Source organism: Letharia lupina, assembly GCF_014066315.1.
Source record: "Letharia lupina isolate WasteWater1 chromosome Unknown contig_9, whole genome shotgun sequence".
NCBI lineage: Eukaryota > Fungi > Ascomycota > Lecanoromycetes > Lecanorales > Parmeliaceae > Letharia > Letharia lupina.
The window spans coordinates 1,327,112-1,353,140 of NW_023502978.1; the positions used below are offsets into that span (position 1 = coordinate 1,327,112).

Below are 26,029 nucleotides of genomic sequence, written 5' to 3' on the forward strand. Positions count from 1 at the left end.
GAATGGTTGCGGGCCGACAATTTTCCTAGCTTCCCGACATTGTTGCCCCTGAAATGAGATTGAACCTTCCCCTAAACGGTCACCCATTGTGATCCTGCAAACATCAATGTCACTAGCAGCGACATCATTCGGACCCTAGCAGAATCTGCTTGTTCCTCGACCGTGGCTTCCTATTCTTCACAATTAAATTTTAGCAATGATACCCAGAGAGTAATGAGAATATCGCGAAGGAAGGTGCTTTGCAATGGCAACTACCTACGCCCTCCCCCCCAGTAATGGCCATGCTGGGCATGGACATAGCCACTCGCACGGCAGGAAGTCTGCAACGGAGAGACTTCCTCTACAGCCTACATCGACCAACGGAGGACTTCACGCCAACAGCGCAGCTATCTCCTCCAACTTCCTCAAACCTCAGATGCAACATCAACCACACAAGTCAATAGACGTCTTCTACGATTCGAATCAGCAATCCTACATATCGAACCAACAGCGGCCAAACAGCTTGCAGCTTCCTACGCCCACCTCCTTCTCCACTCCTACAATCGCTAGATCTAAGAGCATGGAGAGACGGAAGAGTGTAGGGCTCCCAACACACTTGCGCCTAGAAAGAAATGGATATGGTTTTCCTCCTCCCAGCAGCCAGCAATTCCCGAAAATAGATGAAGAAGTTGCAACAAGGTATACCTACCCAGCCATGCATGGCCTTTGCCTGGACTTGGCTGACACTTAGTAGCTCAAAATGGATGACCCTCAGCGAGCTTCTCAATTCGATACTCGTGCCTCTACCATATGTCCTTGCTTCTCTAGCCTTCACATCGCTCGTCGCCCCGCGAGGTTCTTTCGATGGCCTACCTCTATCAAGTTTCAAGGCCCCAAAGATCCCAGTCTTGCTGGAGATAAGCACTCTCACATCCTTGACGCTCGTGCTTGTTGGTTTCAGAGGCAAGCTCGGAATAATGTCAGCGACGGGATTGGATAAGAGGAAGAAATCTCTGACTGGGACGGAAGAGGTGCAAAAGACTCAGTGGATTCATATGGCTCGTAGGATTGCCGCAAGGTTCCTGACCGTGGGGTTGCCATTCTATGCCACATCAAAGCTTGGAGGCGCTCGTGTCTCTTTGGTCATGCTCACAGCGCTGGCATCGAATATCATGACGGTTGATGAGGGAACTACAGATCTCACACGGGCGAAAGGCTGGAGTAGGCTGCTGACGCAACGACGGTGGACCCTGGCGTCAATTCTCCTACAGCTCCTATCAGATCTCACAGGAATCACCAATTCTTCGGCGGCTGTTGAGATTCTCCTGGGCTACATCACTCTTGGTATAACTGTCTTCGTTCTGCCACCTTGTTTTCTGTCCTCTAGGCCTAGGGTCTCTGTGGTTACCTCCACCGCTCCTGCATCGGAATCAAAAACTTCAGCAGTCCTTGCGACACCATGGGAAATACCCCCACAACTGGAAGACAGGTCTTCCAAAGTGCTTACAATGTCGCCGATGATATGTTCTCCGGAAGACGTCAACCTAACTTTCTATAGTGGTATTGTACTGGGAATATCAAGTGCCATATTTTTCGTCTTCTTTGGGCCAAGCGCTGGCACTGCGTCCGAACACCAGCTAGCCTGGACCTTGCTTTCTACATTCGCAACGGCTCTTGCTTTGACAACGGTAGACCCAAGAAGCCTACGAAGCAACAAGAAATTTGGCCCTGTTCTTGGGTCACTTCTATCCTCCTTCGTCTTAAACATGCTGTGCAGTGAGGCGTGGAGCTCGTTAGCTTATCAGTGCTTTTTCATTGGCATTTCCTTCGCGGCTACGAAATTTGATACCCCTAAGGCGTTTTCTGTTTCATCACGTGCAGACCACCATCAACATCACCATCAGCCAACGAGGCTAAACATTCCAGAGCACGCCCAGATGTCAAGATTCTCCGAGTTTGTGTTTCGGCATATACCCCATTGGCCGTTGCTCCATAGTATCCTTGCTGAAAAAGATTCTCGGCGGATATTCTACTTTATGTGGTAAGTCAGATCCGGAATCTTCCTTCTGAGTGTACCGCTGCTGACTATTAGTGCAGTCTGAACTTCGTTTTCATGATCGTTCAAACATTTTATGGAATAATGACCGGATCCTTGGGTCTACTGAGCGATAGTATCCACATGTTCTTCGACTGCTTAGCACTTGTGGTGGGTCTATGCGCTGCAGTGATGAGCAAATGGCCCCCTAGCACCAGGTTCCCTTATGGATATGGCAAGATGGATACCCTTGCTGGCTTCGCTAATGGCATTTTCTTGATGTGGGTCAGCTTTCCGACAGTTTAGTCCTCAACGCTAACCATGCATCAGGCTCATCAGCATCGAGATCGTCTACGAGGCACTTGAGAGATTGGCTGGGGGCAACCAAATTCATAATCTTGGAGAGCTACTGACTGTCAGCACCCTCGGCCTGCTAGTGAACATTATTGGCATGACCGCCTTCGGCCACGCACATCATGGGCATGGGCACTCGCACGGCGGACATGACCATTCAGATCATTCCAATGAAGGTCACCAGCATGAAGACGGCCATCCACACCATGATCATTCTCATCATGACCATGCCCATCACGATCAATCTCATCCCGACCATGCTCATCACGATCATTCACATCACGACCACACCCATAACGATCATTGCCATCACGATCACTCCCCTCCAAGACACGAACACCCTTCTCACAGCGCTCATGGCCATGACCACCTACATGATCATCTTCACACGGGGCCAACCCCGAGTCCCTCGCTCTACCCCTCTGTACCATCAACTCCTTCCAAACCTCTTAACCCGGTCTCCCATGCTCACAGCCACGGTTCCCATGGTCATGGGCACCATCATCACGGCAACGAAAACATGCACGGGATATTCTTGCACGTCATGGCCGACACTCTCGGCTCCGTCGCCGTAGTCATATCCACCATCCTTATCCACTTCTACGGCTGGTCGGGCTTTGATCCTCTGGCTTCTTGCCTCATTGCTATCCTCATCTTCGCCTCCGCCATCCCTCTTGTTACGTCTTCTGCCCGCACCCTTCTGTTGACCATTCCGGATGATACCGAGTATGATTTACGAGAGGCTTTGGCAGGTTTGAGTAGTCTGAGAGGTGTCGTCGGCTACGCTGTACCCAAATTCTGGCTAGAAGAGGGTGAGAATCGGAAAGTTCTGGGAGTCATTCACGTTATTGCTGGCAAGGGCGCGGACTTGGAAGATGTGAAGGAGAGAGCAATTGCCTATCTAAAGAGCAGGCACATGGACGTAGTGGTCCAGGTGGAGCGAGAAGGGAGTGGCAGGTGTTGGTGTCAAGCTGTGAAGTGAACAAGGTCGGGTTGAGAATTCGGAATAACGAGTCCACCAGTCAGCGTTTAATGATATCCAAAAGGCATGGTTTGCATATACGCCCACCCACATGTCGTTGAGCATAGATAGGGGTGTACAATAGCTCATTTTCCCAATGATTTGTGACGTCCGTGTCTGCGGACGCATGAGATTATCGCATGTCTTGAGCTTAAAAGCCATTCGCCTAAACGATACGAGGCTCCCTTTTTTCAGCACCGATTCGGGTGTTCCAGAGGGACGAGATGTTCCCTGTGTCCGCCCTCCCTGTTATCCCATCAAAAGACGGCACGTAGCAGGCTGAGCTCCGGTGATGGAATCAGGCGCGAAGGCGGACCCGAGGAACCTCGACTACATCTCACCACCAACCGCCTCCACGCATTCCCGGATCGATGCACGATTCGCCCCGTGTAGACTGACCGTCCGTCCTAGGTCCAGCCATTCATTCTGGAGCGTGCTATCTATCTATCTACCTATCCCGGCCTTGCCTTGGCCGGGTGCGTGCGAACGAGAAAGGGAAAAGGCTCGAGCGAGTCGGAGGCTGGTCGGAGAAGAACAACGTCACGGTCCCCCGGGTTCGCCACGTCGCCGGTTGATGTTTTAGTCGGCGGGCGGATGGGGAAGAGAAGGGACGAGAATGTGTGGAGACTGGTTCCCGAGAGATGAACGATGGGTGTTTTGGCCAATGGCGGATATTGGCGATGTTGTGTTTTCGTTGAGATTTTGCTCGGGTGAGTAGGGGTGTGTATTGAGGTTAGCGGTTCTAAACTTCTATCTATTTTTTCCCTTCTTCTTTCCATGCACTCTTTCTTCGTATTTCCTTCCTGCACTCAAGCTTGGAACCTTTCCAACTTCTCATAAGCTTTCGGAACAGCTTCCGTCCCATCCAGGTTAGGTCCGCAACGTGTGACCATGCCTTCATCTAAGCAGGTGAGTAAAGTATGTATTTCCCATCCTGACATTTTTGACGTTGGGATCCCAAGGGCAAGAAATCCCAGCAGCCGCCGTCCCAGCAGTCCCAAACGGAGCGGTCGACGCAAGGCACCTCTGCGAGCACGCGGCCGATACAGCTTCCACCAGAACCGCCGGTGCAAACACTCCCTACGCGCAAGCGGGCCCGGGAACCTTCTCCGAAGCAGCTGGTGCAAGAGCAAGAGAACGCTAAGGGCAAGCAGGTCGAGCAGCCAGTACAAGTAAATACCAAGGGAAAGCAACCGGAGCAGCCTCGGCCTCAGCAACCTGTTCAAGCCGACCCGAAGGGCAAGCAACCGGAGCAGCCTCGGCCTCAGCAACCTGTTCAAGCCGACCCGAAGGGCAAGCAGGTTGAGCAGCCGGTACAAGTAAATACCAAGGGAAAGCAACCGGAGCAGCCTCGAGCCCAGCAACCTGTTCAAGCCGACCCGAAGGGCAAGCAGGTTGAGCAACCGGTACAAGCAAAAACTAAGGGGAAGCCAACGGAGCAGCCTCGATCCCAGCAACCTGTTCAAGCCGACCCGAAGGGCAAGCAAGTCGAGCAACCGGTGCAAGCCAGTTTTAAAAGCAAGCAGCCTCAACAAGCCTCGCCCGAACAATCGAAGCATCCCTCCGTCAAAGGCAAACAACCTCAGAAATCATCGTCCGAGCAACAGCAGCAAGTCACATCTGCCCAGCAGCCTCGACCCAGGAAGGCCATCCTAGCCAACGCCAATCCAGTGTACCTAGGGAGCCCAAAGGTCTACATCGCCCGCATACCCTGGAACAGGAATGCCAAGCGAAGCACTATGCATCGGGTCGAAGTATCCCTGATCCCCGTCAGTTACTTCCGCCACCCGCAGACCTTATTCTTCAAGAACCTCCCCGATGTTGAGCGGTACTGGGGCTTCCTCAACGATGCCGCCACGACGGCGCAGAGAATCGTCAGGTTGGAGAAGGACGGCCAGCCTATGCCTTATTTCCTGCTCGTGTGCAGAGGGGAATATCCGAAAGTTACATCCCCACGGAACGACAATGCCCTTTTCGCGGCCATGCACGAGCCGATCTTCGGTGACGCCTTCGTGTTCAAATTGGAAGACCCAGAGGTTGACGAGGACGGTTATGCGAGATATGCCCATATTGAAAAGGACGTTGGTAGCATTGACTGGCTTCCGGAGGCGATCAAGGACGCTGCTAGGAAGGTCGAATATGCCATGTCCCCTACAGCGAACCCCGGATTTCCAGATCTGGCGAACTATGCAGATCGGGAGACGATGATGGAGGACGTCCAGAAGATGTACCGTTGGATTGAGGCGATAAGGAAGGCCAATAGAAAGTACGAGAGTGCTATGGCCGTTGACGCAATATCTGGATTGCCTGATCTTGAGAGGATGAAAGACGCGATTGTCAAATTGACGAAAAAGGTTGATGGTTGGAAAAGGCAGAGTATTTTACCCATTGACGGAGTTTCCGAGCCGTCAGATTTCCAGACCGTGGAGGACTTCGTTCACAAGAAAGTGCCCGACGCTTTCAAAGCGTTTGAGGACAATGCTACCGTCATCAACGCTGCCAGAAATGTGGATGGAGCTCTGTCCGCACAGAAGATTCCCGGATCCTCTGGCCTCGAGACGAGCAACGCTGTCAAAAGGGTGACGGACTCTTTTCATGCGACGAAGAAAGCTTATGGGGAACTGAAAGCTATCGCGAGTGTGAACTTTGCCAGAACCGTTGTCAACAATGAAGCTTCGAGAGCTCACGAAATACCCGCAGTGATTGATCTGAATGTGCTCGGACAGATGATCGACACCTTCCAGATGCAGGTTGCTATCTGGGAGAAGGACGGTGCTTTTTCCACTGACGCAAACTCCGATTTGGTAGACCGGAAGTTAATCGCTGAATTTCTCAAGAAGATCCAAGTTGCTGATCAAGCGATGAAGAAATCTAGCGACAAGCCGAAGATTGCTAGGGCCGTCATTGAAGTTAACGATGTCTTCCAAGTGATAAGGGCCAAAGTCGAGAAACTGGAAGCCTTCACGAATGTGGAAGTTGCCGACACAGTCGACGCTGCTAGGACTTCCGATGCGAATCCCGAAATGCCGGATCTCCCAGGTCATCCAGGTACTTCGCGTTACAGAGTAGAACGCTTGGATTGAGTGGAGGGCTAGGGCGCCTCCAAAGCTGAAGATGGCAAACCGGGCGAAAAGTGGTCAGAGCCATAACATTCCTCCGCGTGCCTGTGACTAGCTCGCTGTAGTGTACTTAGAGAATACTTGAGAAGGGATGTAGCGACCTGCTCTCGGGCGTGTCTTAGTTCATAAGGGTATGACGTGTTTTTCAACTTCAGTTCTAGCAGGCAAAGCCTGAATTGACCCAACGCTGAGGTCTTTGGTAATGAAACACGGCGAGGTTATGGTGGGGTTCTTCCCAATGGCTGCATTATGATTCGGATATCCTTTGCCAGAAAAGGGGGCCGGCTCGGGGTGGATCTTTGCTTTGCAATGAAGGCGAGAAATGAAGCTGAGTAGTACAACACCGATGAGACGTCCACTCAAACTTCAAGTTCAAGAGTTGTAGCATTAGCTTTGAAGAGCAATTTTCATACTGGAATTCTTGTATGCAGGCTTGTCGTGGTTGATTCGCGATCTTCGCGCGGCCCCTCATTGCGAGTAATATTTCCACCCCGAGGCCGGATCAATATCGTACAATTTTGCAAGGCGCAAAAGTTGAAAATGCAGCCATTCCTGCTGGCTTTCGCTTATATATGGTCCCAATTGCAATGACTCCTTGAAAGGCCGGAATAAGTACCATCCTCCATATGCACTGGCAGTCTTTTCGTGCTCCTTCGAATCCAAGCGCCCTTTGAGTCCAGGATAAACCACATCAGCCTGGTAAAAAGGCGCAGGCTCAGTGCGACTACCGAGGCAGAATGGTATGCTAGCGCAAATGCCATTCACCAGCTTTTCTATCTCAGTGATGATTCGTGCACCAGTTTCACCACGATCGAGGCTACTGACGAGACGAAGCTGGGCAATGAGATGAAGGATTCTGAGACGAGCGACTCGCCAGTCGTTCCATGTGCTGCAGATCATAATGTCCGGGTAAATTTCACAGCTTCCTTCGTATATTCCAGCGTCGATCACTTCCTGCGGTATGGTGTCCTTGAAGACTCGAATAGGATGCCAGTGTAAGGGCAATGTCTCGGGCCAGGACGCAAGACAAGCATCTATGGATTGTGCTCTTTCCAGCAGCCCATCTGTACGATTCAATGATTCGTCTCCATCGTCGCCTGAGCCGATGACCTTGGGAGGTGTGTGAACGGCATCAGCCAGGAGGCCTGCTACCTCGACTGACATGAGGTCCAATAAGGTTGCAGGATTTCGAGGCATGTCATCAAGATCTTCTTCCCATATTCCAGAAGCCGTATCTATCGGATATGAGAAATGGATCGCTCGGAAAACCTGCTAGCTGTCAATTTACGCATTCATCGCAATCTGCAAGAGGCTTACAATGTTATTTCTGACTGCTATCAGTAACTTTTTGGAAAGTTTCGTCATTTGATGAATGTTCTTTCGCCGTTGGATTAGTGCGGCGGCACCGTTGAAATGGGTTGCAGGCGAAATTCTGGAGTTCATGGCATTCGTTGAAGCCTGGTGTGGTCAGTGGCATAGCCTCGCATTGAATTTATTCAGCGGAGTAGCAAAGACTGCCTCTGCCCCCAACTTTTCATTCAGACTATTGGGCGTACCTCGTAGAAGCCAAGTAGACATACTGCCATCAAAGTCTCATCAGTCATGCTCTCGACTGGATCGTGCAAAGCCACTCTGGTGGCTTCCAAAGCCTTTGTGTAAGAGAGAAATGCGTAGCGTTCGGCGATACGATTTTTGCGCTCCCATTTAGCAAATAGGATATTAGACGCCGCGGATATACACAGCGACAGGGGAGATTCTACGCGCAGACTGTTGAACAGAAACGGTAGAAACTCAAGAAATCCTCGGTCAGCTGAGGTGTCTCGTCCATACAGAACGAATGTGGAGACGAAAAAGCATTGTGCGTTTGTTTCCTCCGGCTCGTAGAGGGGATGGGGCACGGCAAAGGTGGTAGAAGGCTGAGGCCTGAAGAAATCCTCGGGCGTTTGGAACCTGCTCTTGTTTTTGTGCACTCGCCTGTTGACTCCAGCCTTTGCGGCTTCGTTCTGATGGCGCAGGACAAGATCCAGTCCTTCCAAGTAGCCGGAGCAGACACGTTTGGCTTTGACACATTTGCCGCAAGCAGGTCTTGCTTCATCGCACTGATCAATATCAACAAGGGCATACTTGAGAGACAGAAGACAGAAGCGTCCAGAATTCGTTTGACCTTTACATGACGCTGCTTGCACTGCTGACAAGCCCCACTGGGCTTTCCTGTATGCGGCATGGTTCAAGAGGATTCTGCGAAGGAGCGCACCGAAGAAGCCATGATTGGCCGCTGCTGTCTAGCAGCGCCTAGCAGATATCTGTATCTGCATCATACCTTGGACGGAATGCAATGGTAGAAGACTAGTTAGAAGGTAGGACAAAGTCCCTCATGTCGACTTGTTGGCACTCATAATAATAGGTTGGCGCTACGGAAAGTCCACCCCTTTGGGTTTAGCGTCGAAAGAACATCTTTTCCTTGTATGATGTATCAGACATGGACTCGTGTTATGCGCAACGAGCCGCTGAAGTCGGGCTATGGCTGCGGAAAGTGCTCCCAGAGAGGTAATACTTGAGAATTTCTACTGAACACGACCAACGTGCGTCATCTCTTTCCTATCGTTGCGTATAAGAAGATGGATTCCTTCCATGGAAATCAGTATCATCATCTCTGTCTATTGCATTCTCACATTGACAACTACTTGCAATATTCCGTAATCTCTGCCTCTCTCGCCACTGTCTCCCTTCCACTTTTGCAACATCTGCTGCTCCCCCTCTCCCTTGTCCATATGTCCTCAAACGCCAACGTATACACCTGTGACGCCGTCACCACGAGATGTCTTGTCCAAGACTCGATCTACGGTTACTTCCCTCCCTCCCCGCCAACGCCTTCTTCCTCGCTCTCTTCATCATCCTCCTCCTCATCACCCCAACTCTATCTCGGCATCAAATACAAAACATGGACATTCACGTTCGCTCTCTCCTGCGGCTGTCTCGTCGAAGCAGTCGGCTACGTCGGGCGCCTCATTCTTCACCATAATCCATTCGCCAACATTGGGTTCATCATGCAGGGCTGCTGTCTGATCATGGGCCCAGCTTGGCTAGCCGTGGGAATCTACTTGACTTTGAAGCATATCGTCAAAGCATTCGGACCGCAGTACAGCTATCTTAAACCGAAGTACTACACTTGGCTCTTCATTGCCGGTGATTGCTTTGCTCTCAGTCTGCAGGCCGTTGGTGGAGGATTGTCCGCTGGCGCCATTGGCAATTTCAATCAACTGAGCCTTGGAAGCAACATCGCAATCGCCGGCATTATCATGCAAGTAGTGACGCTCGCAATCTTCGCCGCACTGGCGGGACTCTTCTTCTTCCGCCGACAGCTCGCCCGACGCAATGGAGTCCCAGAGAAGGAAGGAACACTAGTAAACCCTCAACTACAGACACTACGCTTCAAGCTCTTCGCCGGCGCAGTGATCATCGCCTTCTCAACCATTTTCACCCGATGTGTCTACAGGATTGCGGAGATGATGGGTGGATGGGGCAATCCACTCATGCAAGATCAGGCCGAATTCATCGCGCTGGACAGCGTGATGTGTTCTGTCGCAGCTATTGCATTGACGGTCTTCCACCCTGGCTTTTGCTTCCCGCAAATGGCGCAGTCCATCAGCTTTGGCCAAAGGAAGATACTTACCACTCTGGAGAACAATGGACCTAATAACTCTACGTCTTCTTCTTCTTCTTCTTCTTCTTCACCTGAAGTCGTCCTTGAGAAAGCTGATGTAGCAAAGCCGGGCGAGTTGTACTTTCGGTAGAATTTGCGCGGTATGTGGATGAGTCTGACTTTTTTGGCCGTAACGAACGCATTGTATTTATTCATATGTTGATGGCAACAAAATCACTCTCAATGCATCTCTTGACACGCTTCTGGCAATCTCGAGGAACTATGTGAGCTGGTTTCTACGTGACAGGAAGTCTTGAAAGCTTAGTAAAGGCAAAGAACTGTTGGGGCAGGACCTCTTCTTCCCCCATGCTCGGTCCTTCCGCAATGGCGACGAAACGACAACGAGAAAATACGCAAACATAAGCTAGAGAACACTCATGGTTTCTTTTAGACGAGTAGCCAACGCTTACTTACATCCCGTGCAGCCGCTTGGATCTAGTGAGAATCGCTGGCTGGCCTCTTTGATGTTGGTGGAGTCTGAATCAAGCCACCGCTCTGACTGAAAGCATCAAGTTGGCATGAATTGGATGGATCGTCAAGCGCTTGTATAGAGCTCTGTCTTGAGCTATGAGTCAGCTCTATAGTCACGAAACAAAAAGCTCGAGTGTGGAAATATAGATTGTACAGCGTGTGTGACAGGCCATAGCTCAGTATCTGGCGAGACTGTTGTTGAACATGTTTTTGTTTCTAGGAAGACAGGAGCGCGGCAAACCACGAAGAAAATGAGAAGAAAATGAGATGTGCCGTATCAGACACAGTCCATGTTCTAGGCCTAGCTATCTACGATATTTGACCGACGAATCTAGGCAAATTTGTGGATGTTACTAGAGAACGAAGTCTTTCACCCAAAGTGTGTAGCGAAAGCGAGAATCTTCGGCTTCGTGGCCATTGTAGCAGCGAAAATAATCCTTGCATCAGTCACTTGCTCACAGGGCAGCCGTTATGTGCGTCTTCTATCGCCATGCGCAAAGGCATGAGCTTTGCACTACTGATTAAGAGATTGAGACCTCGAACTTGGGGCTCTAGAAGCTGACTCCGTTCAAGTTGTACCTCATACTTACCATAGTTACGGGGGACGAGCGTCTTGATATTCTGACAGCAATGAGATCTGGGCGCAGCCGATGGCTGAAATGGTTGGCAGTGAACTTAGTTTCGGTTCAGGCTTCTGAGCCGCCGTCCACATATATGCCTGTAAGGACTTTCAGCATGATTCGTTGATGGAGACAGTCAAGCCTGAGCAACGCCGCATGCTAGGACCTTTGAAACAGGAAGGAACGTCTCTAAAACCAACATCCACTTGCGGCATTTTCTGTACTCAAGCACCGCATAATAGCTCGGTGCGACCGCTTTGATTCGTCCAGGTCGCATCCGCGGAAACGTGTGGAGGACCATCTCTAAGCGGATGAAAAGCTCTGTTCAGGGCTAGCATCCGTGTCATAAAAGGTGCGCCTGCACACTCGAGTATTCAGTTACAGGAACGGTAGACAGCTCGGCCACCAAGCTGAACAGGTGGCAATCGCGATGGCGATGGATTTGGTGTGCTCGAAAGGGTATAAAAGATGATGAAGCACATTCGACAAGTACACAACAACCCCCCAGCCATAGCTATCCTAATCATTAACCCCCTCTGCACCCCTGAGCCCCCGCCATACGATTGTGGCAGTTGCAGATTATGACACTCCTATGAGTTTGCATTTTGCAGCAAAGGGTATCTTGGTCCTTCCATGCAGCCAACTTAGCAGCTGATCCTCACCTTCATTTCAGTATTTGCTGGTATTTTTCCTGCTGTCTCTGCTGCAGGCACTTTGACTTCCCCAAGCTCGTAAAACGACACAATGGGCGAAAGGACAGCGAGCGGCATGAGGGATTAACTTTTCGCTTTTGCGATGAGGGCACATCGCATCTTTTTCCGGAGTATACGAAAGATGAAGTGAGATAATAAAGCTGATCTCTAGTGTTCGTTGGGAATTCGACGCCGAAAAACTTGAATCCCATATATAGATAACGGTGAGTCTCTCGCAATCGATTGCACTCAAGATGAACACACACAGAATGCGAGTCCATCGCGAGTCAGGCTTGTATTCAGTCCACAATGAAACGCGGGCAAGCTGCGAGAAAAAGGCCAGTTGAAGGAAGGATTCATGAACAGCCCTAGAGAATACAGCAACCTACTGATGGTGCAGAGATTGCCAATCAGGCGAACGCCCTGGCCGACCAAATTTATTCTCGAGTAGTTCTATTAGCACATTATCGAACGTTTTGATCTGCTCCGTTCAGTTCATCGCAACTGCCAACAATTCTGTTGGTCTAATAATAGCCAGACCTCCGTAAATTTAGCGCAGGGTCCAAGTCGCTCGACCAATGAGATCAGACTGCGCCTCCCGGCTCAGAGGTTGGACCGACCTCCGTAACACAGCTGCCTGGACTCCTTCGTTCTTTCCTCCTACATAATCTGTTCATATTGCCTCTCCATCTCACCTCGAACAACGATATACTACCTCACACTCATCATTAGGCCCTATTGATCTCAAAGAAAGACGTCCCACCGCAGCCATGACCGCTGGAATGGCTCATCATCTTGTCAGCCGCGCTATAGACGTCACCCAGCAGCACTACAACGGCAACGACGCAGAACAGACACTTTACAAGTTCCACTGGGCCGCCGTGCTCATCTTCGCTACCGTTGCCCTCTACTTGGCCGTGATCTCCATGGTAAGTGGTCTAGCATCACCCTCAGTAGCGAACGACCCGCAAGGCTAACTTCCACCACCAGATCTCCTACACCTATGGCGATGTCGTAGCAACACTTACCATCATCGAGACTCCCACCGCCACAGCCTTCAAGACTGAATACTCCGACTCCGATGAAATCGACGCACCTCTCATCTCTCAAGACGAGAAATCCGAGAAGGCCAAGGTCATCGAATCCGACCTCTTCCTCGTCAAGCAAAAGCCCATCACATCCAAAATGCGCACAACCATCAAGCACCTCCGCGCCCAAGCCGGCCCTCTAGCCCGTTTCCGTGGTCTCCACGTCTCAATCATCTATCACATTCTGCACGGCGGCGTCGTCGGCTTCTTCAGCTCCCACGTCATCAGCCACCCTGTCGCTCGCCCCTTCATTGCCGTCTTCGCAAGCATCGCGCTTTGCCGTCTTCAAATGACCTGGACCCACATCGTCATCTCTAACCGTAGCAGCAAGAGCTGGTTCCGCCGCATCCCCTCCAGGACTGCTGTTAGGAACATCCTCATTCCCACCGCTGTCTTCGCCATCGCCGAACAAGCTACAATCTACGTGCCAGGCGCTCTTTTCCTCCTTGCTGCCCAGGCTTTCAATGAAGAGGCCCGTGAAAATGTCGCTCGCGCGCAGAATATTGCCTTGCTGCAGATGTTCCTCATCGGTCTCATCGGCATTGGCATCTTCGTTCTTGTCGTCATCCCAGCCGACGTCACACTCAAGCGTGTCCAAGCTTCCATGCTGCCTGAGGAGGATGAGGCTATTGTCCTCTTCGACCGCACCTTCGGTGGCAAAGTCAAACCGGAGATTTTGGGCGGCAGCGGTGCCGTGTCGATGCTTGATGCTTGGAAGTCCTTTGACGGATCTGCAAGGATCAGGCTGATGAAGCTCTACCTCAAGGTCTTCCTCATCTCCGTCTTTACTACCATCATGTTCATCATGGTTTTGGTTGGAGAGCTCCGGTTGATCATGGGCGACAAATTCAATGGATTGGCTGGAAAGGCGCATGAGGGCCTCCAGCAAGTAAGAGCCGGAAGCCCCATGTTCTAGAAAAATAGGAAGGCAATACCTCCACGCTCTCTCGTCCTATTGGAGTTGCAGGAAAGGCTGAATGATGACTGGTAGAGTTGAAGAGGGGGCGGGGTGATGAAATAGTAAAGGAGTTGGGACAGAATTGCGTATGAGGGAAAGGAGCACAGTCTTTTCACAGTGTAGTCTAAGCACATGCAAGAGCGTTTGATTTTCTCATCATACATTCGACTGCACAACGAACCCCCTCCATCCACTCCCACCCCTATACCCATCCAACCCGCCATTAACCTCGCCCTTATCCAATCCCTCCACTATTCCTACCTACGTGGATCCCAAGTCCCCTTCTCCACCCCACCTCAGCAGCTCCTTCCGAAACCCCCTCCTCAACAACCTCAAGCCTGATTGATCCCACTTACAAGCCTCGCCCTTACACACAAATCTAATATATCCAAACCGCAGCCTCTGCTCCCCCATCAACGGCCTGCAACACCGAGACTACATACGCTCTACACCTCCATAGCCCAAAGCGTCACGTCGTTCGAATTCAAACCGTCACCGGTGCGGAGTCGTATACATATACGGCGTGGGGTTGAGCTGCCAATTTTCAAGAACCGGGCATGGAAGGAAGGGGGTGCGGGGGGTGGGCGGAGTTGCTTTACATGGGGGAGAGAGAGAGGGAGAGAGAGAGAGAGAGAGAGAGAGAGAGAGAGAGAGAGAGAGAGAGAGATGGATGCTACTTTACGCCGAAGACGATGGTGATATGTTGCGGGTTCGGCCGCAACGGAACCGCCGCTCTAATGCCGGGCACCCGGTACATGACGAATGATTGGCGGCGGGGTCTGTGGCCTTTGGGGGGAAAGTGCCGACCATGGGGTTGGGATGCCGATGCCGATGCCGGGTATCCGGTACATGACGATGATTGGCGGCGGGGTCTGTGGCCTTTGGGGAAGGTTTTCGACCATGGGGTTGGGATGGCGAAGGGGGAGGGTGAAAGAGAAGGGAAGAGGAGAGGAGAAGAGAAGGGAAGAGACGAGGAGAGGAGAGAGCGTTGATGGATGAGGTCGCTCGCTGCGTTCATGACCGAGGGAATGGGGGGGAAGGTGATGAGTTGATTGGGCGGCTGGCTGGCTTTTCTTCCCATTGATGGGAATGGAAGGAGATACTGAATGAAACGTACAAGAGATCCGCGCTAAGATTCCCGATTGATTTTTTGAGGAGGCTAAAGGACGGAGGTCGGCACCAGGAGTCCACCGGTCCTGCTTCTTTCGGTCAACGAGGTGGGATTGCGTCGGCCGGGGAATTGAAGGAAAGTCAGTTTCGTGTCCGACAAATGGTATATGATTCATTACACCGCCCTGCAAATTGCGACTTCCTGATCCGCGGACCACATTTTGTCCGCTTGACTACTGCTTACCTCCCTTCCCTTCCAACCAACGACCCTAATAAGTCGCCTTGCTCGACTTCCGTATCCGCTCACCATACTTGTAGAAGATCCACGGGATCGGACACCCGGCCAGCGCGATGAATGCCAGCAAGCTGTTACCCCAGCCTATACCCAACGCCTGATACATCTTCGGCCCGGCCAGAGGCAGCGTCGCGCCAAAGATTGATCTCATCACCGCATTCGCTGCGGTCGCACTGGCGGCGTATTCGGTGAATGCGTCCACCATGTAGGTCAGAGTGCATACCAGGGTGACGAGGAGTCCGATGCCGAAGAAGCCGGTGCCGATGATTGGTACGATCCAATGAATCGCATACCTCGCCGACCAGCCGTAAAGAAAGAGGCCGATGGGCACGGTGAAGGCCGTCCAGACCATCGGTATGAGTCGATACTCGGGCTTCAGTTCCCCACTGGCTGCTTTGGCCAAGAGGATCTTGTCTGAGAAAACGCCAAAGATGACCAATCCGATGATGTTTCCGACGCCGAGGCCGAGGTATACCAGTCCGGTTATCCCAATCGAGAAGTGATAGTAGGTCCCAAAGACCACGGGGAAAGTCGTGAAGAGCAGGTAGAGATAGCCGTACACGACGGCCATGAAAAGGGACAGGAGGAAGATGATCGGCGAGAAGACCAGCATCTTGATCGGACGTATGAGGGTATTGCGCCAGAGCTGGCGCGTTGTGAGACCCTGATCGAAGACAGATCGCAGAGCCTTGTTTCCGGTCTTGAGCTGGAGAGCGCGCGTTTTGCGAGCCATGATCACGACACCGTAGGTCTCTCGCATGAAGACGAAGTTCATGAGCGTGATTGATCCCTCCTTGTTGCGTTTACAACCGTCAGTTGTGATGACCAAAGCCCATCGAAGGTACAGTCAAACGTTAACCGAGATAGAACGGCTCACAATCATCAGAAGCAACCACATAAGCCATCTCCATCCCTTGGCCCCTGTCAGGAAACCACCAGCGACCGGTCCAAAGATTGGTCCCAGCGTCGGGCCCAGAGCATATATACCCATGTACTTTCCACGCCGCTCCTGCGGGATGAGGTCTGAGATTGTGCCTCCACCAATCGCCAGTGGTGCCGATCCTGCGCAGCCTTGGAGGAATCGAAGACCGATGAGGCTATTCATGCTTGGGGCGAGTGCGCAGGCGACGGTGAAGGCTGCAAAGATTGTGTTGCACGAGTGATATAGCGGCAACCTCCCATACATTTCGGACAATGGCGCTATCACCAACGGCCCAGCCGCAAAGCCGAGCAGGTATATTGAAACCACAAGAGACCCAAGCTCCTCGTTCGTTGACCGGAACTCGGCCATGATCTGCGGTATTCCTGTAGCGAGGATGGAGGATCCCAAAGGGCTGCCGTCATAAGATGTTCAGTGGTCCATCAAGTGAGATTGGTTTCCGTGGAGGTTGAGACTCACCTAATGAAAGTAATGGCGCTGACAAGGAAGATATGCGTCTTTACCTTCCACGCCGGCCAGTTCATTGGATTCTTCGGATCATCCGGACCATCCCAGTCGACAGTGTTGGAATCTCCGACTTGATCCTCACTCTTCTGGTCCCTGCCTGATGCTTGAGAGCTTGCGGAAACATTGGCTTCAAGGTCGGCTTTTTTTGGGACAAGTTCAATTTGGTCAGTCGAGATATTATCGGCTTTTCGTTCACTGTGATCCTGCAGTTCATTGAGCTCTATGTCGCCAGCTTCCGAGTCCAAATTGGATTTGGAAAAGACTGAGACTGAGCTGTCGTTGAAGCCTGTGACCGGAGCACTGAAAGCCTTTGCGTCTTCCATCTCGACCGCCAAAACACTTATTTTACGTGGTTGGCTTCAAGTTGGCCTGTGGCGAAAAAAAAGTTCGAAGCACAGCCGAGAGCCGATGGTCACCTCGTGCCAGCGCAAAGATCTCACGAAGAAAAAGTGGGCGATAGCATGTGCTACTGCTGCGACCCACAACTCCCACGTTCCTCCGATCAGATCTATCCATGACGACACCACAACAAGTACAAGCTCATCTACCCAAAAGTCCGACCACAAAGGACAAGATCTTCCACGGGGTCCGTGTCCAAGGATTCAAGCCACAATCACTCATGCATGCAGATTCGACTTGGTGAGATAAGAGGAGAGCCTATCGCTTTGCCTTGTGATATTGTATGTCTTGTTTCCGTTCTTACATGCATCCATCAAAGCGCGTATGTATGCATGACAGACAGATCATCACGGCTTCGAGATTCAACACTGTCCAGCCAATATTCACGAGGCTTACAGGTATCTTGATCCCGCCAATCCAGGGTTCAGAAATTTCGCAGTCGTAACCGAGCGGGTTGCTAGGTGGCTCGAGCCTCGAATCAGGCAATATTTGGCCCTGCATCAAGTGAAAAGTCGCCTAAAAGTCGCCTAAAAAGTCAACTGAAAGACAAGGCCGAGTTGGGGCGATTGGCGAACCGGAAGAAATGGTTTCTTGACAGACATCGGAACACGGGGAATTTAAAGCTTCGGCCCGTGAGCTTAACCCTCGGTGCCTACTATCGCGCCGAAAGCCGATAGTAGGACGCGCCAAGAAGCGCCAACACACCCCAAGACACACGGGGGCATTTTTAAACGAAAGTTATTCTAGACGACATGTCTTGTTGGTAAGATTCTCCTTTGGGATAGTGCTTCTTATAATGGTGGTGTAGATGGCGGTGGTGATGGTGGCATTGGCGGTGTTGGTGGAGGTGATGATTATGAACACGATTGTGACCATGATGGTGCTGTATGACATACAAGGAACTGCGGGTTCGAGATGTCTTTCGTTCATCCCTTTTCTCCGCCGCTCAAAGCGCGATTTTCTCGCATCCAATCTTCCCCTGCACAAGCCAAAGTAATTTGGTCTATTGGGAACTATAGGATTATCTCCATTATCCCCGAATTTAAGCCTGCGTGTTAGCCAGAAAGTTTTCTGTTACAATGACTTCCACTGCTCCTCTACCTCCCCCGCTGCACCGCCTTGACGACCAACCTGACAATTTAATCGCTTCTTCCGACGTGAACTGGCTTTTGAACGGAGCCATGGACCAGGAAGACGCCAAAATGCCACCTCAACCAGAGACCAATCTGGAGACCACCGCGACAAACGGCCATACGATCATCCCACCGCTCCAGCCCGAAAGTAAACCTGTGAAAGACAACAAAGCGGTTCCTTGGTAGGATTCAGTCTCTTTACCTCGGCGAATTCTTTTGCCCTGTATCTCATCGTACATTCCATTTTGTTTGCTGAGGAAGCCAGGTACCATACCTCACTCGCAGAGATTGACCCCGTAACCCGCGACCTCCTGGAAAATTACAGCAAGATCCCCTCGGATCAAGTGAAGCCGCACGTATTCGCAATCGTACGTTTCCCTTCCTCTCCCACTCTCCATCCGCCAAACCCCATCCATCTTTGCCCACCACCACCACCACCGCTAACGCCCGTTCTTTCCCCCTCCCTCCAGCGCGAAAAGGCCTGGGACGTCTACCCCTACCCCTGCATCGGGCAGTTCCTCTTCCTGAACCTCACCATCAACCTCTCGCCCTACTACCCGACCCTCGTCGCCCGCCTCCGCGACCCGGCCCACACCCTCCTGGACCTGGGCTGCTGCTTCGCGCAGGACGTGCGCAAGCTCGTCGCCGACGGCGCCCGGGGCGAGAACCTCTACGGCGCGGACCTGCACGGCGAGTTCCTCGAGCTGGGCTACGCCCTCTTCCGCGACCGCCGCACCCTGCGCGCCACCTTCTTCCCGGCCGACGTCCTCGACCCGCGCGACCTGCCCCTGCGCGGCCTCGACGGCGAAATGGACGTCGTCTACCTCGGCCTCTTCCTCCACCACTTCGACTTCGCCACCTGCGTCCGCGTCTGCGTCCGCGTCGTCCGCTTGCTCCGGCCCCGCGCTGGCAGCCTCGTCATGGGCGTTCAGGTCGGCGCCCTCGTCGCCGACGAGGTGCCCATCCCTATCCCCAGCGGCGGCGTCCTCTTCCGCCACGACCTCGCCAGCTTCGCCCGTTTGTGGGAGGAGGTGGGGAGGGTCACGGGGACGGAGTGGCGCGTCGAGGCGAGGTTGGAGCGCGCGAAGGGGTTCGGGGAGAAGTGGCAGATTGAGGGGACGAGGCGGTTGGGGTTTGAGGTTTGGAGGCTTTGAGGGAGGGGGTGGGGGTTCTTTTCTGGTTTGTTGGGTGGTTGGTTGGTGTGTTGTATGTACCTTAACTTGCCTATCCGGGGGATCCGCTGCGCGTGGGGGATGGGGGTCGGGATTCAACATCGCGCGCGCGAGAGGCGGGGTTCGGGGCACGTGTCGGGTTCGGGATGATTGCGATTGCGATTGCGATTGTACTTGTGATGGTGGAACACAATTGAGAAAAGTCGGTTGGGGAGAGAATTATCAATGAGCGAACGCCGGACATACATGCGCATCCGTAGTCCCCCTTTTTCTTTTCTTCCCCCTGGGGCGAACTTTAGCGCAAGCGACCGGAAAAAAACCCAACCCCTCTTCCCCCCGCTGAGTACTCGGATGCTACGTATGCATGTTGCGTTGGCGGGGGGGAGGGGGGGGGTTCGCGGTAAGCGGGACTGTATATGTGTGCGATAGTTTACGATTGCGTGCTAAAAGACTGGGATGCTCGATGCGTCCACGGGGGCCACGGCGGAGTGTCGTGGGTGAGCTTCCGGGTTCAAAAGTTCCCCGATGGGCGGATCTACGATGACAGGGTGGGGGGAATACGTTGAAGGTGACAGGGCGGGGGGAATACGTTGAAGGAAAGGAAAGGAAAGGAAAGGAAAGGAAAGGAAAGGAAAGGAAAGGAAAGGAAAGGAAAGGAAAGGAAAGGAAAGGAAAGGAAAGGAAAGGAAAGGAAAGGAAAGGAAAGGAAAGGAACGGAAAGGAAAGGAACGGTGTCGTACAGGCATCGAAAGTTGGTAGTGTGCCCGAAGGTTTTTAATTTTCGGTATGATTGGCTTTTGAATGAAAAGAGACGGGACAGCATCATCGATTGAATCCACACCGCCGCTACGGTGCCGGCTGGCTATTGAGCTGCGCTGTCAGAAAATCTTCCTCACCCCCACCCTCCGCGATGGGCGCAGCGGTCGTACATACATACATACATACATACAAAAAGAGCGTCTCTGGCTATGATTCTCTGCCCCATGAATCGGAATCGACGCTTCGATCGTCGCTATTCCGGCTTCCCGACCGGGCGCAACCGCACCAGCAGGGGTTTCTTGTCCCACTGGATCCAGCTGTCCTGCTCGTCCCAGTCTTGGCAGTCGGCGGAGAGGTGCATGTCGAAGCTCCAGAGCATGCGGGCGAGGATGAGGCGCATTTCGAGGTATGCGAGACTGTTTTATTTTATTTTAATGTTATTGATACTTTTCGAGCGGGGAAGAAAGACAGATGCGGATGATTTGACTTACTTTCTGCCGATGCAACTACGTGGACCGAGAGAGAAGGGCTGGGAGGCTTCTTTGTTATCGGTCGCGAATTCCTTGTCGCCGAGCCAGCGTTCCGGGATGAAGACGTCTGGATCTTTGAAGTTGGTCGTGCTGCGGTGAGCCGCGTGGGTGCTGACTTGGACGTAGGTCTGGATCGAAGGGGGTTTAGCAAGCGCTGTCAGATGGATGGATGGTCGTGACTTACGCCGCCCGGAACCCATTGGCCGCAGATCATGGCCCCTTGGCGTGGCGTGAGGCGGGGAAGCCCTTCCGGAAAGGGCGGATACATCCTCAGACCTTCGGAAACGATGGCGGCGAGGTATGGGAGCCGCTTCACCCTGTCGGGCTCAATGTCCTGTTCGCTGGCGAACGAGCCGCGGATCTCGTCGACGGCTTTCTTCAGAGCCTCGGGGTGCTTGAGCAACTGGAAAGTTATGCCTGCCAAACCGGACGCGGTACTCTCGCTCCCGGCGAGGACTATGAGCGTAGAGTTTGCGTACAGCTCCTGGATCGGCATTGCCACTCCCTCTCTGCTTTTGATAATATAAGACAGAAAATCCGGATGGTCTGACTTTGATGAGATTCGCCGGTCAACCTTGTCACAATTCAAGTTGAAAACTTTATCCTGTCGGGCTTTCATGGATTTTGGAATCATCAGCCTGACGATCTTGTCCAAAGGACTTAACTGCTTGCTATGATTTGATTAGTATCTTTCTGTCCTACAACATGGTCAATCACACTCATACCTGATATTGACAAAGGCAAAAGTCTTGAACGCATTGAATACAAGCTCGACCCATTCCGTGAAGCGGGCAAGTTCAAGGCAGTTGAATGGCTCGCCAAACGAAAGATCTCCAATCAAGTCGAAAGTAGTCCAGATGTACCATTCGAACAGGTCGACTGGTTCTGACCCTGTGTTCTTGACTCTGTCCCCTAATTTCTCGATCAGTTGTCCCGTGAAATGCTGCAAAATGTCCTGCTGCTCCGAAAGCGCCTTGTCGGAAAAGGCGGGCAGAAGAGTCCGGCGAACCCTACTGTGGGCATCTCCTTCGGAGGTCAAGATGGAGTGGACGCCATTGGTCGCTGGCTGAAAGAAAGCCGGGTTCTTTCGGAAGCCTTCTCCTGGCTGACGATGACCGTAGATGGTTTTCAAGGCCTCTACACTGATATACGAGAGCTCCCCGGGTGCTGTTCGAACGACCGGCCCATATTGCTCATGCAGTTTTCTATGCTCAGGCACAAGAGTCCCCGAGAACATCCATTTGAGGTAAGGGATCCGAGAAGCTGCGAGGAGCTTCGGACCCGGGTACTTTCTCAAAGGATGAAAGTAAAGATTATAGAGGACGTTTGCAGCGAAGTAAGCTATAGTCTGGTTACGTATATATCAGTCTCCTGGCGATGAAAGGCTCAAGTGATTGACAACGTGAAACAAATTATACTCACGAGAAGACAAACTACAGCTGCACCAATTCCTATTTGACCGAGAGAGATCACGGAGGATGATCCCAACATGTCCAGGAAAGTCATGGTGCTTGTAAAATTCTTAATGACAAGACCTCCTCAAAGGCAAAGGCTTCGGCTTCGATTGGTGACCGTCAAAGTCGAAGATAAAGAAATCAGAGTGTTCAAGCAGGTAAGCTGCGGTCTGAAAAAGTCCCCAAAAGATTCCCAGATGTCAATGGAAACCAGACTGATGAAGGCTGGATGATGCAGTGACATTCGTGACGTTTTTGCGTCCTGGTTGTGGTCATGACCCAGACCCGAGCGGCTGAACAGAGGCATAGGAGCCAGCGCACATGGTGCAACCCACACCTCATAGCTTGACAGAAGTCTGATGGTCGCAGCTGCAGTCCCGAACAGTTCTCAATCAAGACGCGAGATGATCGGGGTCAGCAAGATGCTGGGCATGTCTAGCAGCGAGGCGGCCCAATACCAGATCTAGCCCGACTCATCGGTGAGGCTCGGAGTGACGTGTGATTTGTTACTTGCTCTTCCAATCGTTTGGGGGGCCAATGGCAGAGCCATGGCCACGGTCTCCGATTCGGACCAATCAAAGCATGCGATAAGGTCACAGATTTATGCACTTGTGTTATGAAGCAGAATGTATGCAGATCTGAGGCGTGGTTTTGGCAGGACGTCTGCAGGTCAGAAAAATGATTTTGGGTTGGATGTATGTAGGTGGATGAAAGTAGGTGGATGAATATAGGTGGATGAACATAGGTGGATGTATGCAGGTCAGAAGTGCACTGAAATGCCCCAAAGAGAGGGAGCTGTCCGTGCGTCAATCCTTTCGCCCGCGTACGTGTATCCACGAGGCGAAACGGGGGCTTGTGGTTGATTGTCGTGGGCAGAGGGGGTGCGCCACAAGGTTGTCGCTTTGGATGAGATCGAGAAGCTGACGATGCGATAGGTTGCATGCGTACGGGTCAGAGGTGCGGTGGAATTGAAGCGTGAAGTTGAAGGTCTGTCAATCGATTCGTTAATTGATTAATTAATCAATCCATCCGTTAATGCGTCTATTCGTGTCGCTCGCGTATGGTATTAGATCAGATCGAGCAGGCCGTATGCGTGACATTGCCGAATAGAAGCTTGTGCATACTTCGAATTGGGCTGCGCTGGGACGATATAGATAGTCATCTTACATGTTGCATTATGTTACATTACATGTATGTCATATTATGTTACACTAAGTATCTTATTTGTTTGGAATTGGAGTTGGAATTGGAGCAGAAAGATGACGAAGGATGGGGAAATTGATGGATGAGAGTTCGCCTAGATTAGCTTCTCCTTTTAAGGCTATCCTGCGGATCGCCCAAACTCAAAGGTTTTGACAGTGCTAGTACCAGTAACCTTGTACTTGACCCGAACCCCGCTCAAGAAAGGTAATGTACTGTAAGGTAACCCCACCCCACCCTCCGGAAACTTTTAAATCTAGGCAACCGTGGAGCATGGATCCCTGGAATCAAGAAGCTCCTGCAAGATCCCGTCGTCGAACTTTCAAGCACGAAGTCAATGTCAGCACTAAGCACCGTAGCGCGCAGATCATTGAGACTGCCAACCTAATCAGAGAGGCGCGTGGGAACTTGGTTTTGCGCTATAGACTAGCGGCGGGAAATATCGTGCTTGACATTCGGCACCGATGAAGGGGTGAATCTTTGCCTTCCCCACCCCCCAATTGATTCGGTGTAGCTCAGATCCAGTTAAATATACCTAGCCTTTCCGAGCAGTTTTAGCCGCATTGTTCAGCCAACCTTTGAAACTTCACTGTAATCCTCCGAGCACGTGATATCAAGCGAGCTGTTACTTTATCCGACATCCTGACGCGACATGTTTCGACCTCGACGCACCCCGAGAATTTCCGTAAAAAACGATACACGTAACGTAAGCACACGCGTTAGTATATCTCGACGACGGACACATTGATAAGGAAATCTCAGAGAGGTGGTTTCGAAAAATCCTCTTCTGGCTTATTGCGGCGTCTTCGTAACCCACACCATGATCGACCCCCGATGGAATGCTAATCGCGAATCTGATGTGATGTCAGCCACTCTGTATGTCAATTGCTGGGATACTAAGCAACGACCTCCGCGCTGAGACTGTTGGCACGCCGTCTTCAGGGAAAAGGAGTCACACTGGAAGTTGACGACCGGATTGACAGTGTGTCCCAACCTCCACAACCCGAAGGTTCGATGGGAGAATTAGAACGGTGACATCCTGCTGACAGCCTTGACTGAGCATATGTAATCGTAATACGCGTCGCGGTGTTCAGGATACAGTCGACCGTACCGTGCCCTTGATGTTATTGAGGTGTGACCCGATCTTGACGATGGCGGACCGCCTCTGGGTAGCCGAGCAAATGAACAACGAGTAGCGGACATTACAAAACTTGAATGTTTAGACGATCCACGTGAGCATTGCAGGGGAGCTGTATCTGTGGGGTGGTGAAGAGACGTACGATGTTGCATCATGATACACTTCTCTAGTGGAGGTAATATTTCGTGGTAAAGTCATATCTATGGGGTCCTTCCAGCCGGCGCCAATGTCTGCACGATCGGCCCACTCAGTCGTATCTGCATCCGGTCCTCTGCTGGGCACAGATTGGTGGTGACCCCATTTTCTGCCTCACAGTGGCTGCTTGTCTGGCCCCTGACTCTCCGCTGGATCAACAAATCCACCCACAGATGTTGTTCTTGCTTGTAAAACTGTCGACACCCTCGTTAATGACACTGATTGTTGGGTTTGGCGTTCAGGAACGCCATGGCTGCCGTGGGGTGAGCATGTTGCAAAGATTGCGGTAAGCCGGAGTCAAGAGGCGCTTCGGCCCAAGCCACTTAGACTTTGGTCCTCATCTCATGGTTCTCGACCGCGCTTTCGAGATGATCTTGGCCTTTACGGGTGTGGTAGTCAATGGCAGCGTATGAGAAAGTGATTTGGTGGCTCGCGGCTCGGGGAGGAAGCGATACATCTAGAACGGAGATTTGATGATGTCATCACACGGCAGTACTTGCATGACACGACAAGTTAGGAAGCACGAAAGTTTGACGCATCTATTCATTGGGTTGTCGTGAACGAGATTCTGCAAGAACGTTCACGGAGACCCTGCATGGACGTGCGTAAAGATCTGGCATGAAAGTGACTATGTTGAGATGTGCACAGAACACACCAATTGAGGTTCCCAGCAGGAGAACCCTGAAGATACCCCATGGACGTGCATGAAGATCTGGCATGAAGTGATGGTGTCGAGATTGTCATGCTCGCGATCAAGATTGGTTACTTCCACACTTGATAAGCCTTCAGGGGACACACGATTCGGAATTTTCCACCAGTGGGACGTCGAACCCCTGCTTGGACGTGCATGACATCTGGCATGAAGTGACTGTATTGAGATTGAGATGCTTGGAAACTATGAAATAGCAAGCATTGGACGCACCAGAGGCAGATAAGCAGGCTCTTAGGTGCGAACGTCCTAAAAGGTAGTTTCTCTTACCAGGGCGTAAGAGATCGTACGATTTGATCCGTAGACATTGCGATGGGTGAAGTAAACGCTGCATTGGTCGTAGTTACAGAGTTGTACTTACCTCAGCTCATGACGAAAAGGTACCGCAAACAGTGACGCGAGTCGGGAATTAGGCGCCGGAGTATCGGGGAAATCCCTTTCCGTCCGT

The 26,029-nt window shown here is 51.8% G+C and overlaps 8 protein-coding genes across 8 annotated transcripts; 5 read left to right on the forward strand and 3 right to left on the reverse strand.

Moving 5' to 3' along the window:
* Nucleotides 1–244: 244 nt before the first annotated feature.
* HO133_010876 (uncharacterized protein) lies at nucleotides 245–3,350 on the forward strand (the record flags this gene model as incomplete). The annotated part of the gene is made up of 5 exons (XM_037301725.1): nucleotides 245–678; nucleotides 734–1,762; nucleotides 1,976–2,020; nucleotides 2,077–2,295; nucleotides 2,345–3,350. 5 exons carry the CDS (start codon nucleotides 245–247, stop codon nucleotides 3,348–3,350), a joined length of 2,733 nt encoding a protein of 910 aa, XP_037153359.1.
* A 930-nt stretch (nucleotides 3,351–4,280) lies between these two features.
* On the forward strand, nucleotides 4,281–6,472 carry HO133_010877 (uncharacterized protein; the record flags this gene model as incomplete). The annotated part of the gene is made up of 2 exons (XM_037301726.1): nucleotides 4,281–4,298; nucleotides 4,352–6,472. 2 exons carry the CDS (start codon nucleotides 4,281–4,283, stop codon nucleotides 6,470–6,472), a joined length of 2,139 nt encoding a protein of 712 aa, XP_037153360.1.
* Nucleotides 6,473–6,976: 504 nt separating this feature from the next.
* Nucleotides 6,977–9,279, reverse strand: HO133_010878 (uncharacterized protein; the record flags this gene model as incomplete). Its single annotated transcript, XM_037301727.1, has 3 exons — nucleotides 6,977–7,777; nucleotides 8,065–8,790; nucleotides 9,193–9,279. The coding sequence occupies 3 exons, from the start codon at nucleotides 9,277–9,279 to the stop codon at nucleotides 6,977–6,979; spliced, it is 1,614 nt and encodes a 537-aa protein (XP_037153361.1).
* HO133_010879 (uncharacterized protein) lies at nucleotides 9,280–10,302 on the forward strand (the record flags this gene model as incomplete). Its single annotated transcript, XM_037301728.1, has 1 exon — nucleotides 9,280–10,302. The coding sequence occupies one exon, from the start codon at nucleotides 9,280–9,282 to the stop codon at nucleotides 10,300–10,302; it is 1,023 nt and encodes a 340-aa protein (XP_037153362.1).
* Nucleotides 10,303–12,764: 2,462 nt separating this feature from the next.
* HO133_010880 (uncharacterized protein) lies at nucleotides 12,765–13,998 on the forward strand (the record flags this gene model as incomplete). Its single annotated transcript, XM_037301729.1, has 2 exons — nucleotides 12,765–12,923; nucleotides 12,985–13,998. 2 exons carry the CDS (start codon nucleotides 12,765–12,767, stop codon nucleotides 13,996–13,998), a joined length of 1,173 nt encoding a protein of 390 aa, XP_037153363.1.
* A 1,421-nt stretch (nucleotides 13,999–15,419) lies between these two features.
* HO133_010881 (uncharacterized protein) lies at nucleotides 15,420–17,215 on the reverse strand (the record flags this gene model as incomplete). The annotated part of the gene is made up of 3 exons (XM_037301730.1): nucleotides 15,420–16,238; nucleotides 16,323–16,779; nucleotides 16,845–17,215. 3 exons carry the CDS (start codon nucleotides 17,213–17,215, stop codon nucleotides 15,420–15,422), a joined length of 1,647 nt encoding a protein of 548 aa, XP_037153364.1.
* Nucleotides 17,216–18,370: 1,155 nt separating this feature from the next.
* HO133_010882 (uncharacterized protein) lies at nucleotides 18,371–19,578 on the forward strand (the record flags this gene model as incomplete). Its single annotated transcript, XM_037301731.1, has 2 exons — nucleotides 18,371–18,606; nucleotides 18,690–19,578. 2 exons carry the CDS (start codon nucleotides 18,371–18,373, stop codon nucleotides 19,576–19,578), a joined length of 1,125 nt encoding a protein of 374 aa, XP_037153365.1.
* Nucleotides 19,579–20,608: 1,030 nt separating this feature from the next.
* Nucleotides 20,609–22,376, reverse strand: HO133_010883 (uncharacterized protein; the record flags this gene model as incomplete). The annotated part of the gene is made up of 5 exons (XM_037301732.1): nucleotides 20,609–20,771; nucleotides 20,847–21,013; nucleotides 21,070–21,556; nucleotides 21,611–22,233; nucleotides 22,308–22,376. The coding sequence occupies 5 exons, from the start codon at nucleotides 22,374–22,376 to the stop codon at nucleotides 20,609–20,611; spliced, it is 1,509 nt and encodes a 502-aa protein (XP_037153366.1).
* Between the last annotated feature and the right edge of the window lie 3,653 nt (nucleotides 22,377–26,029).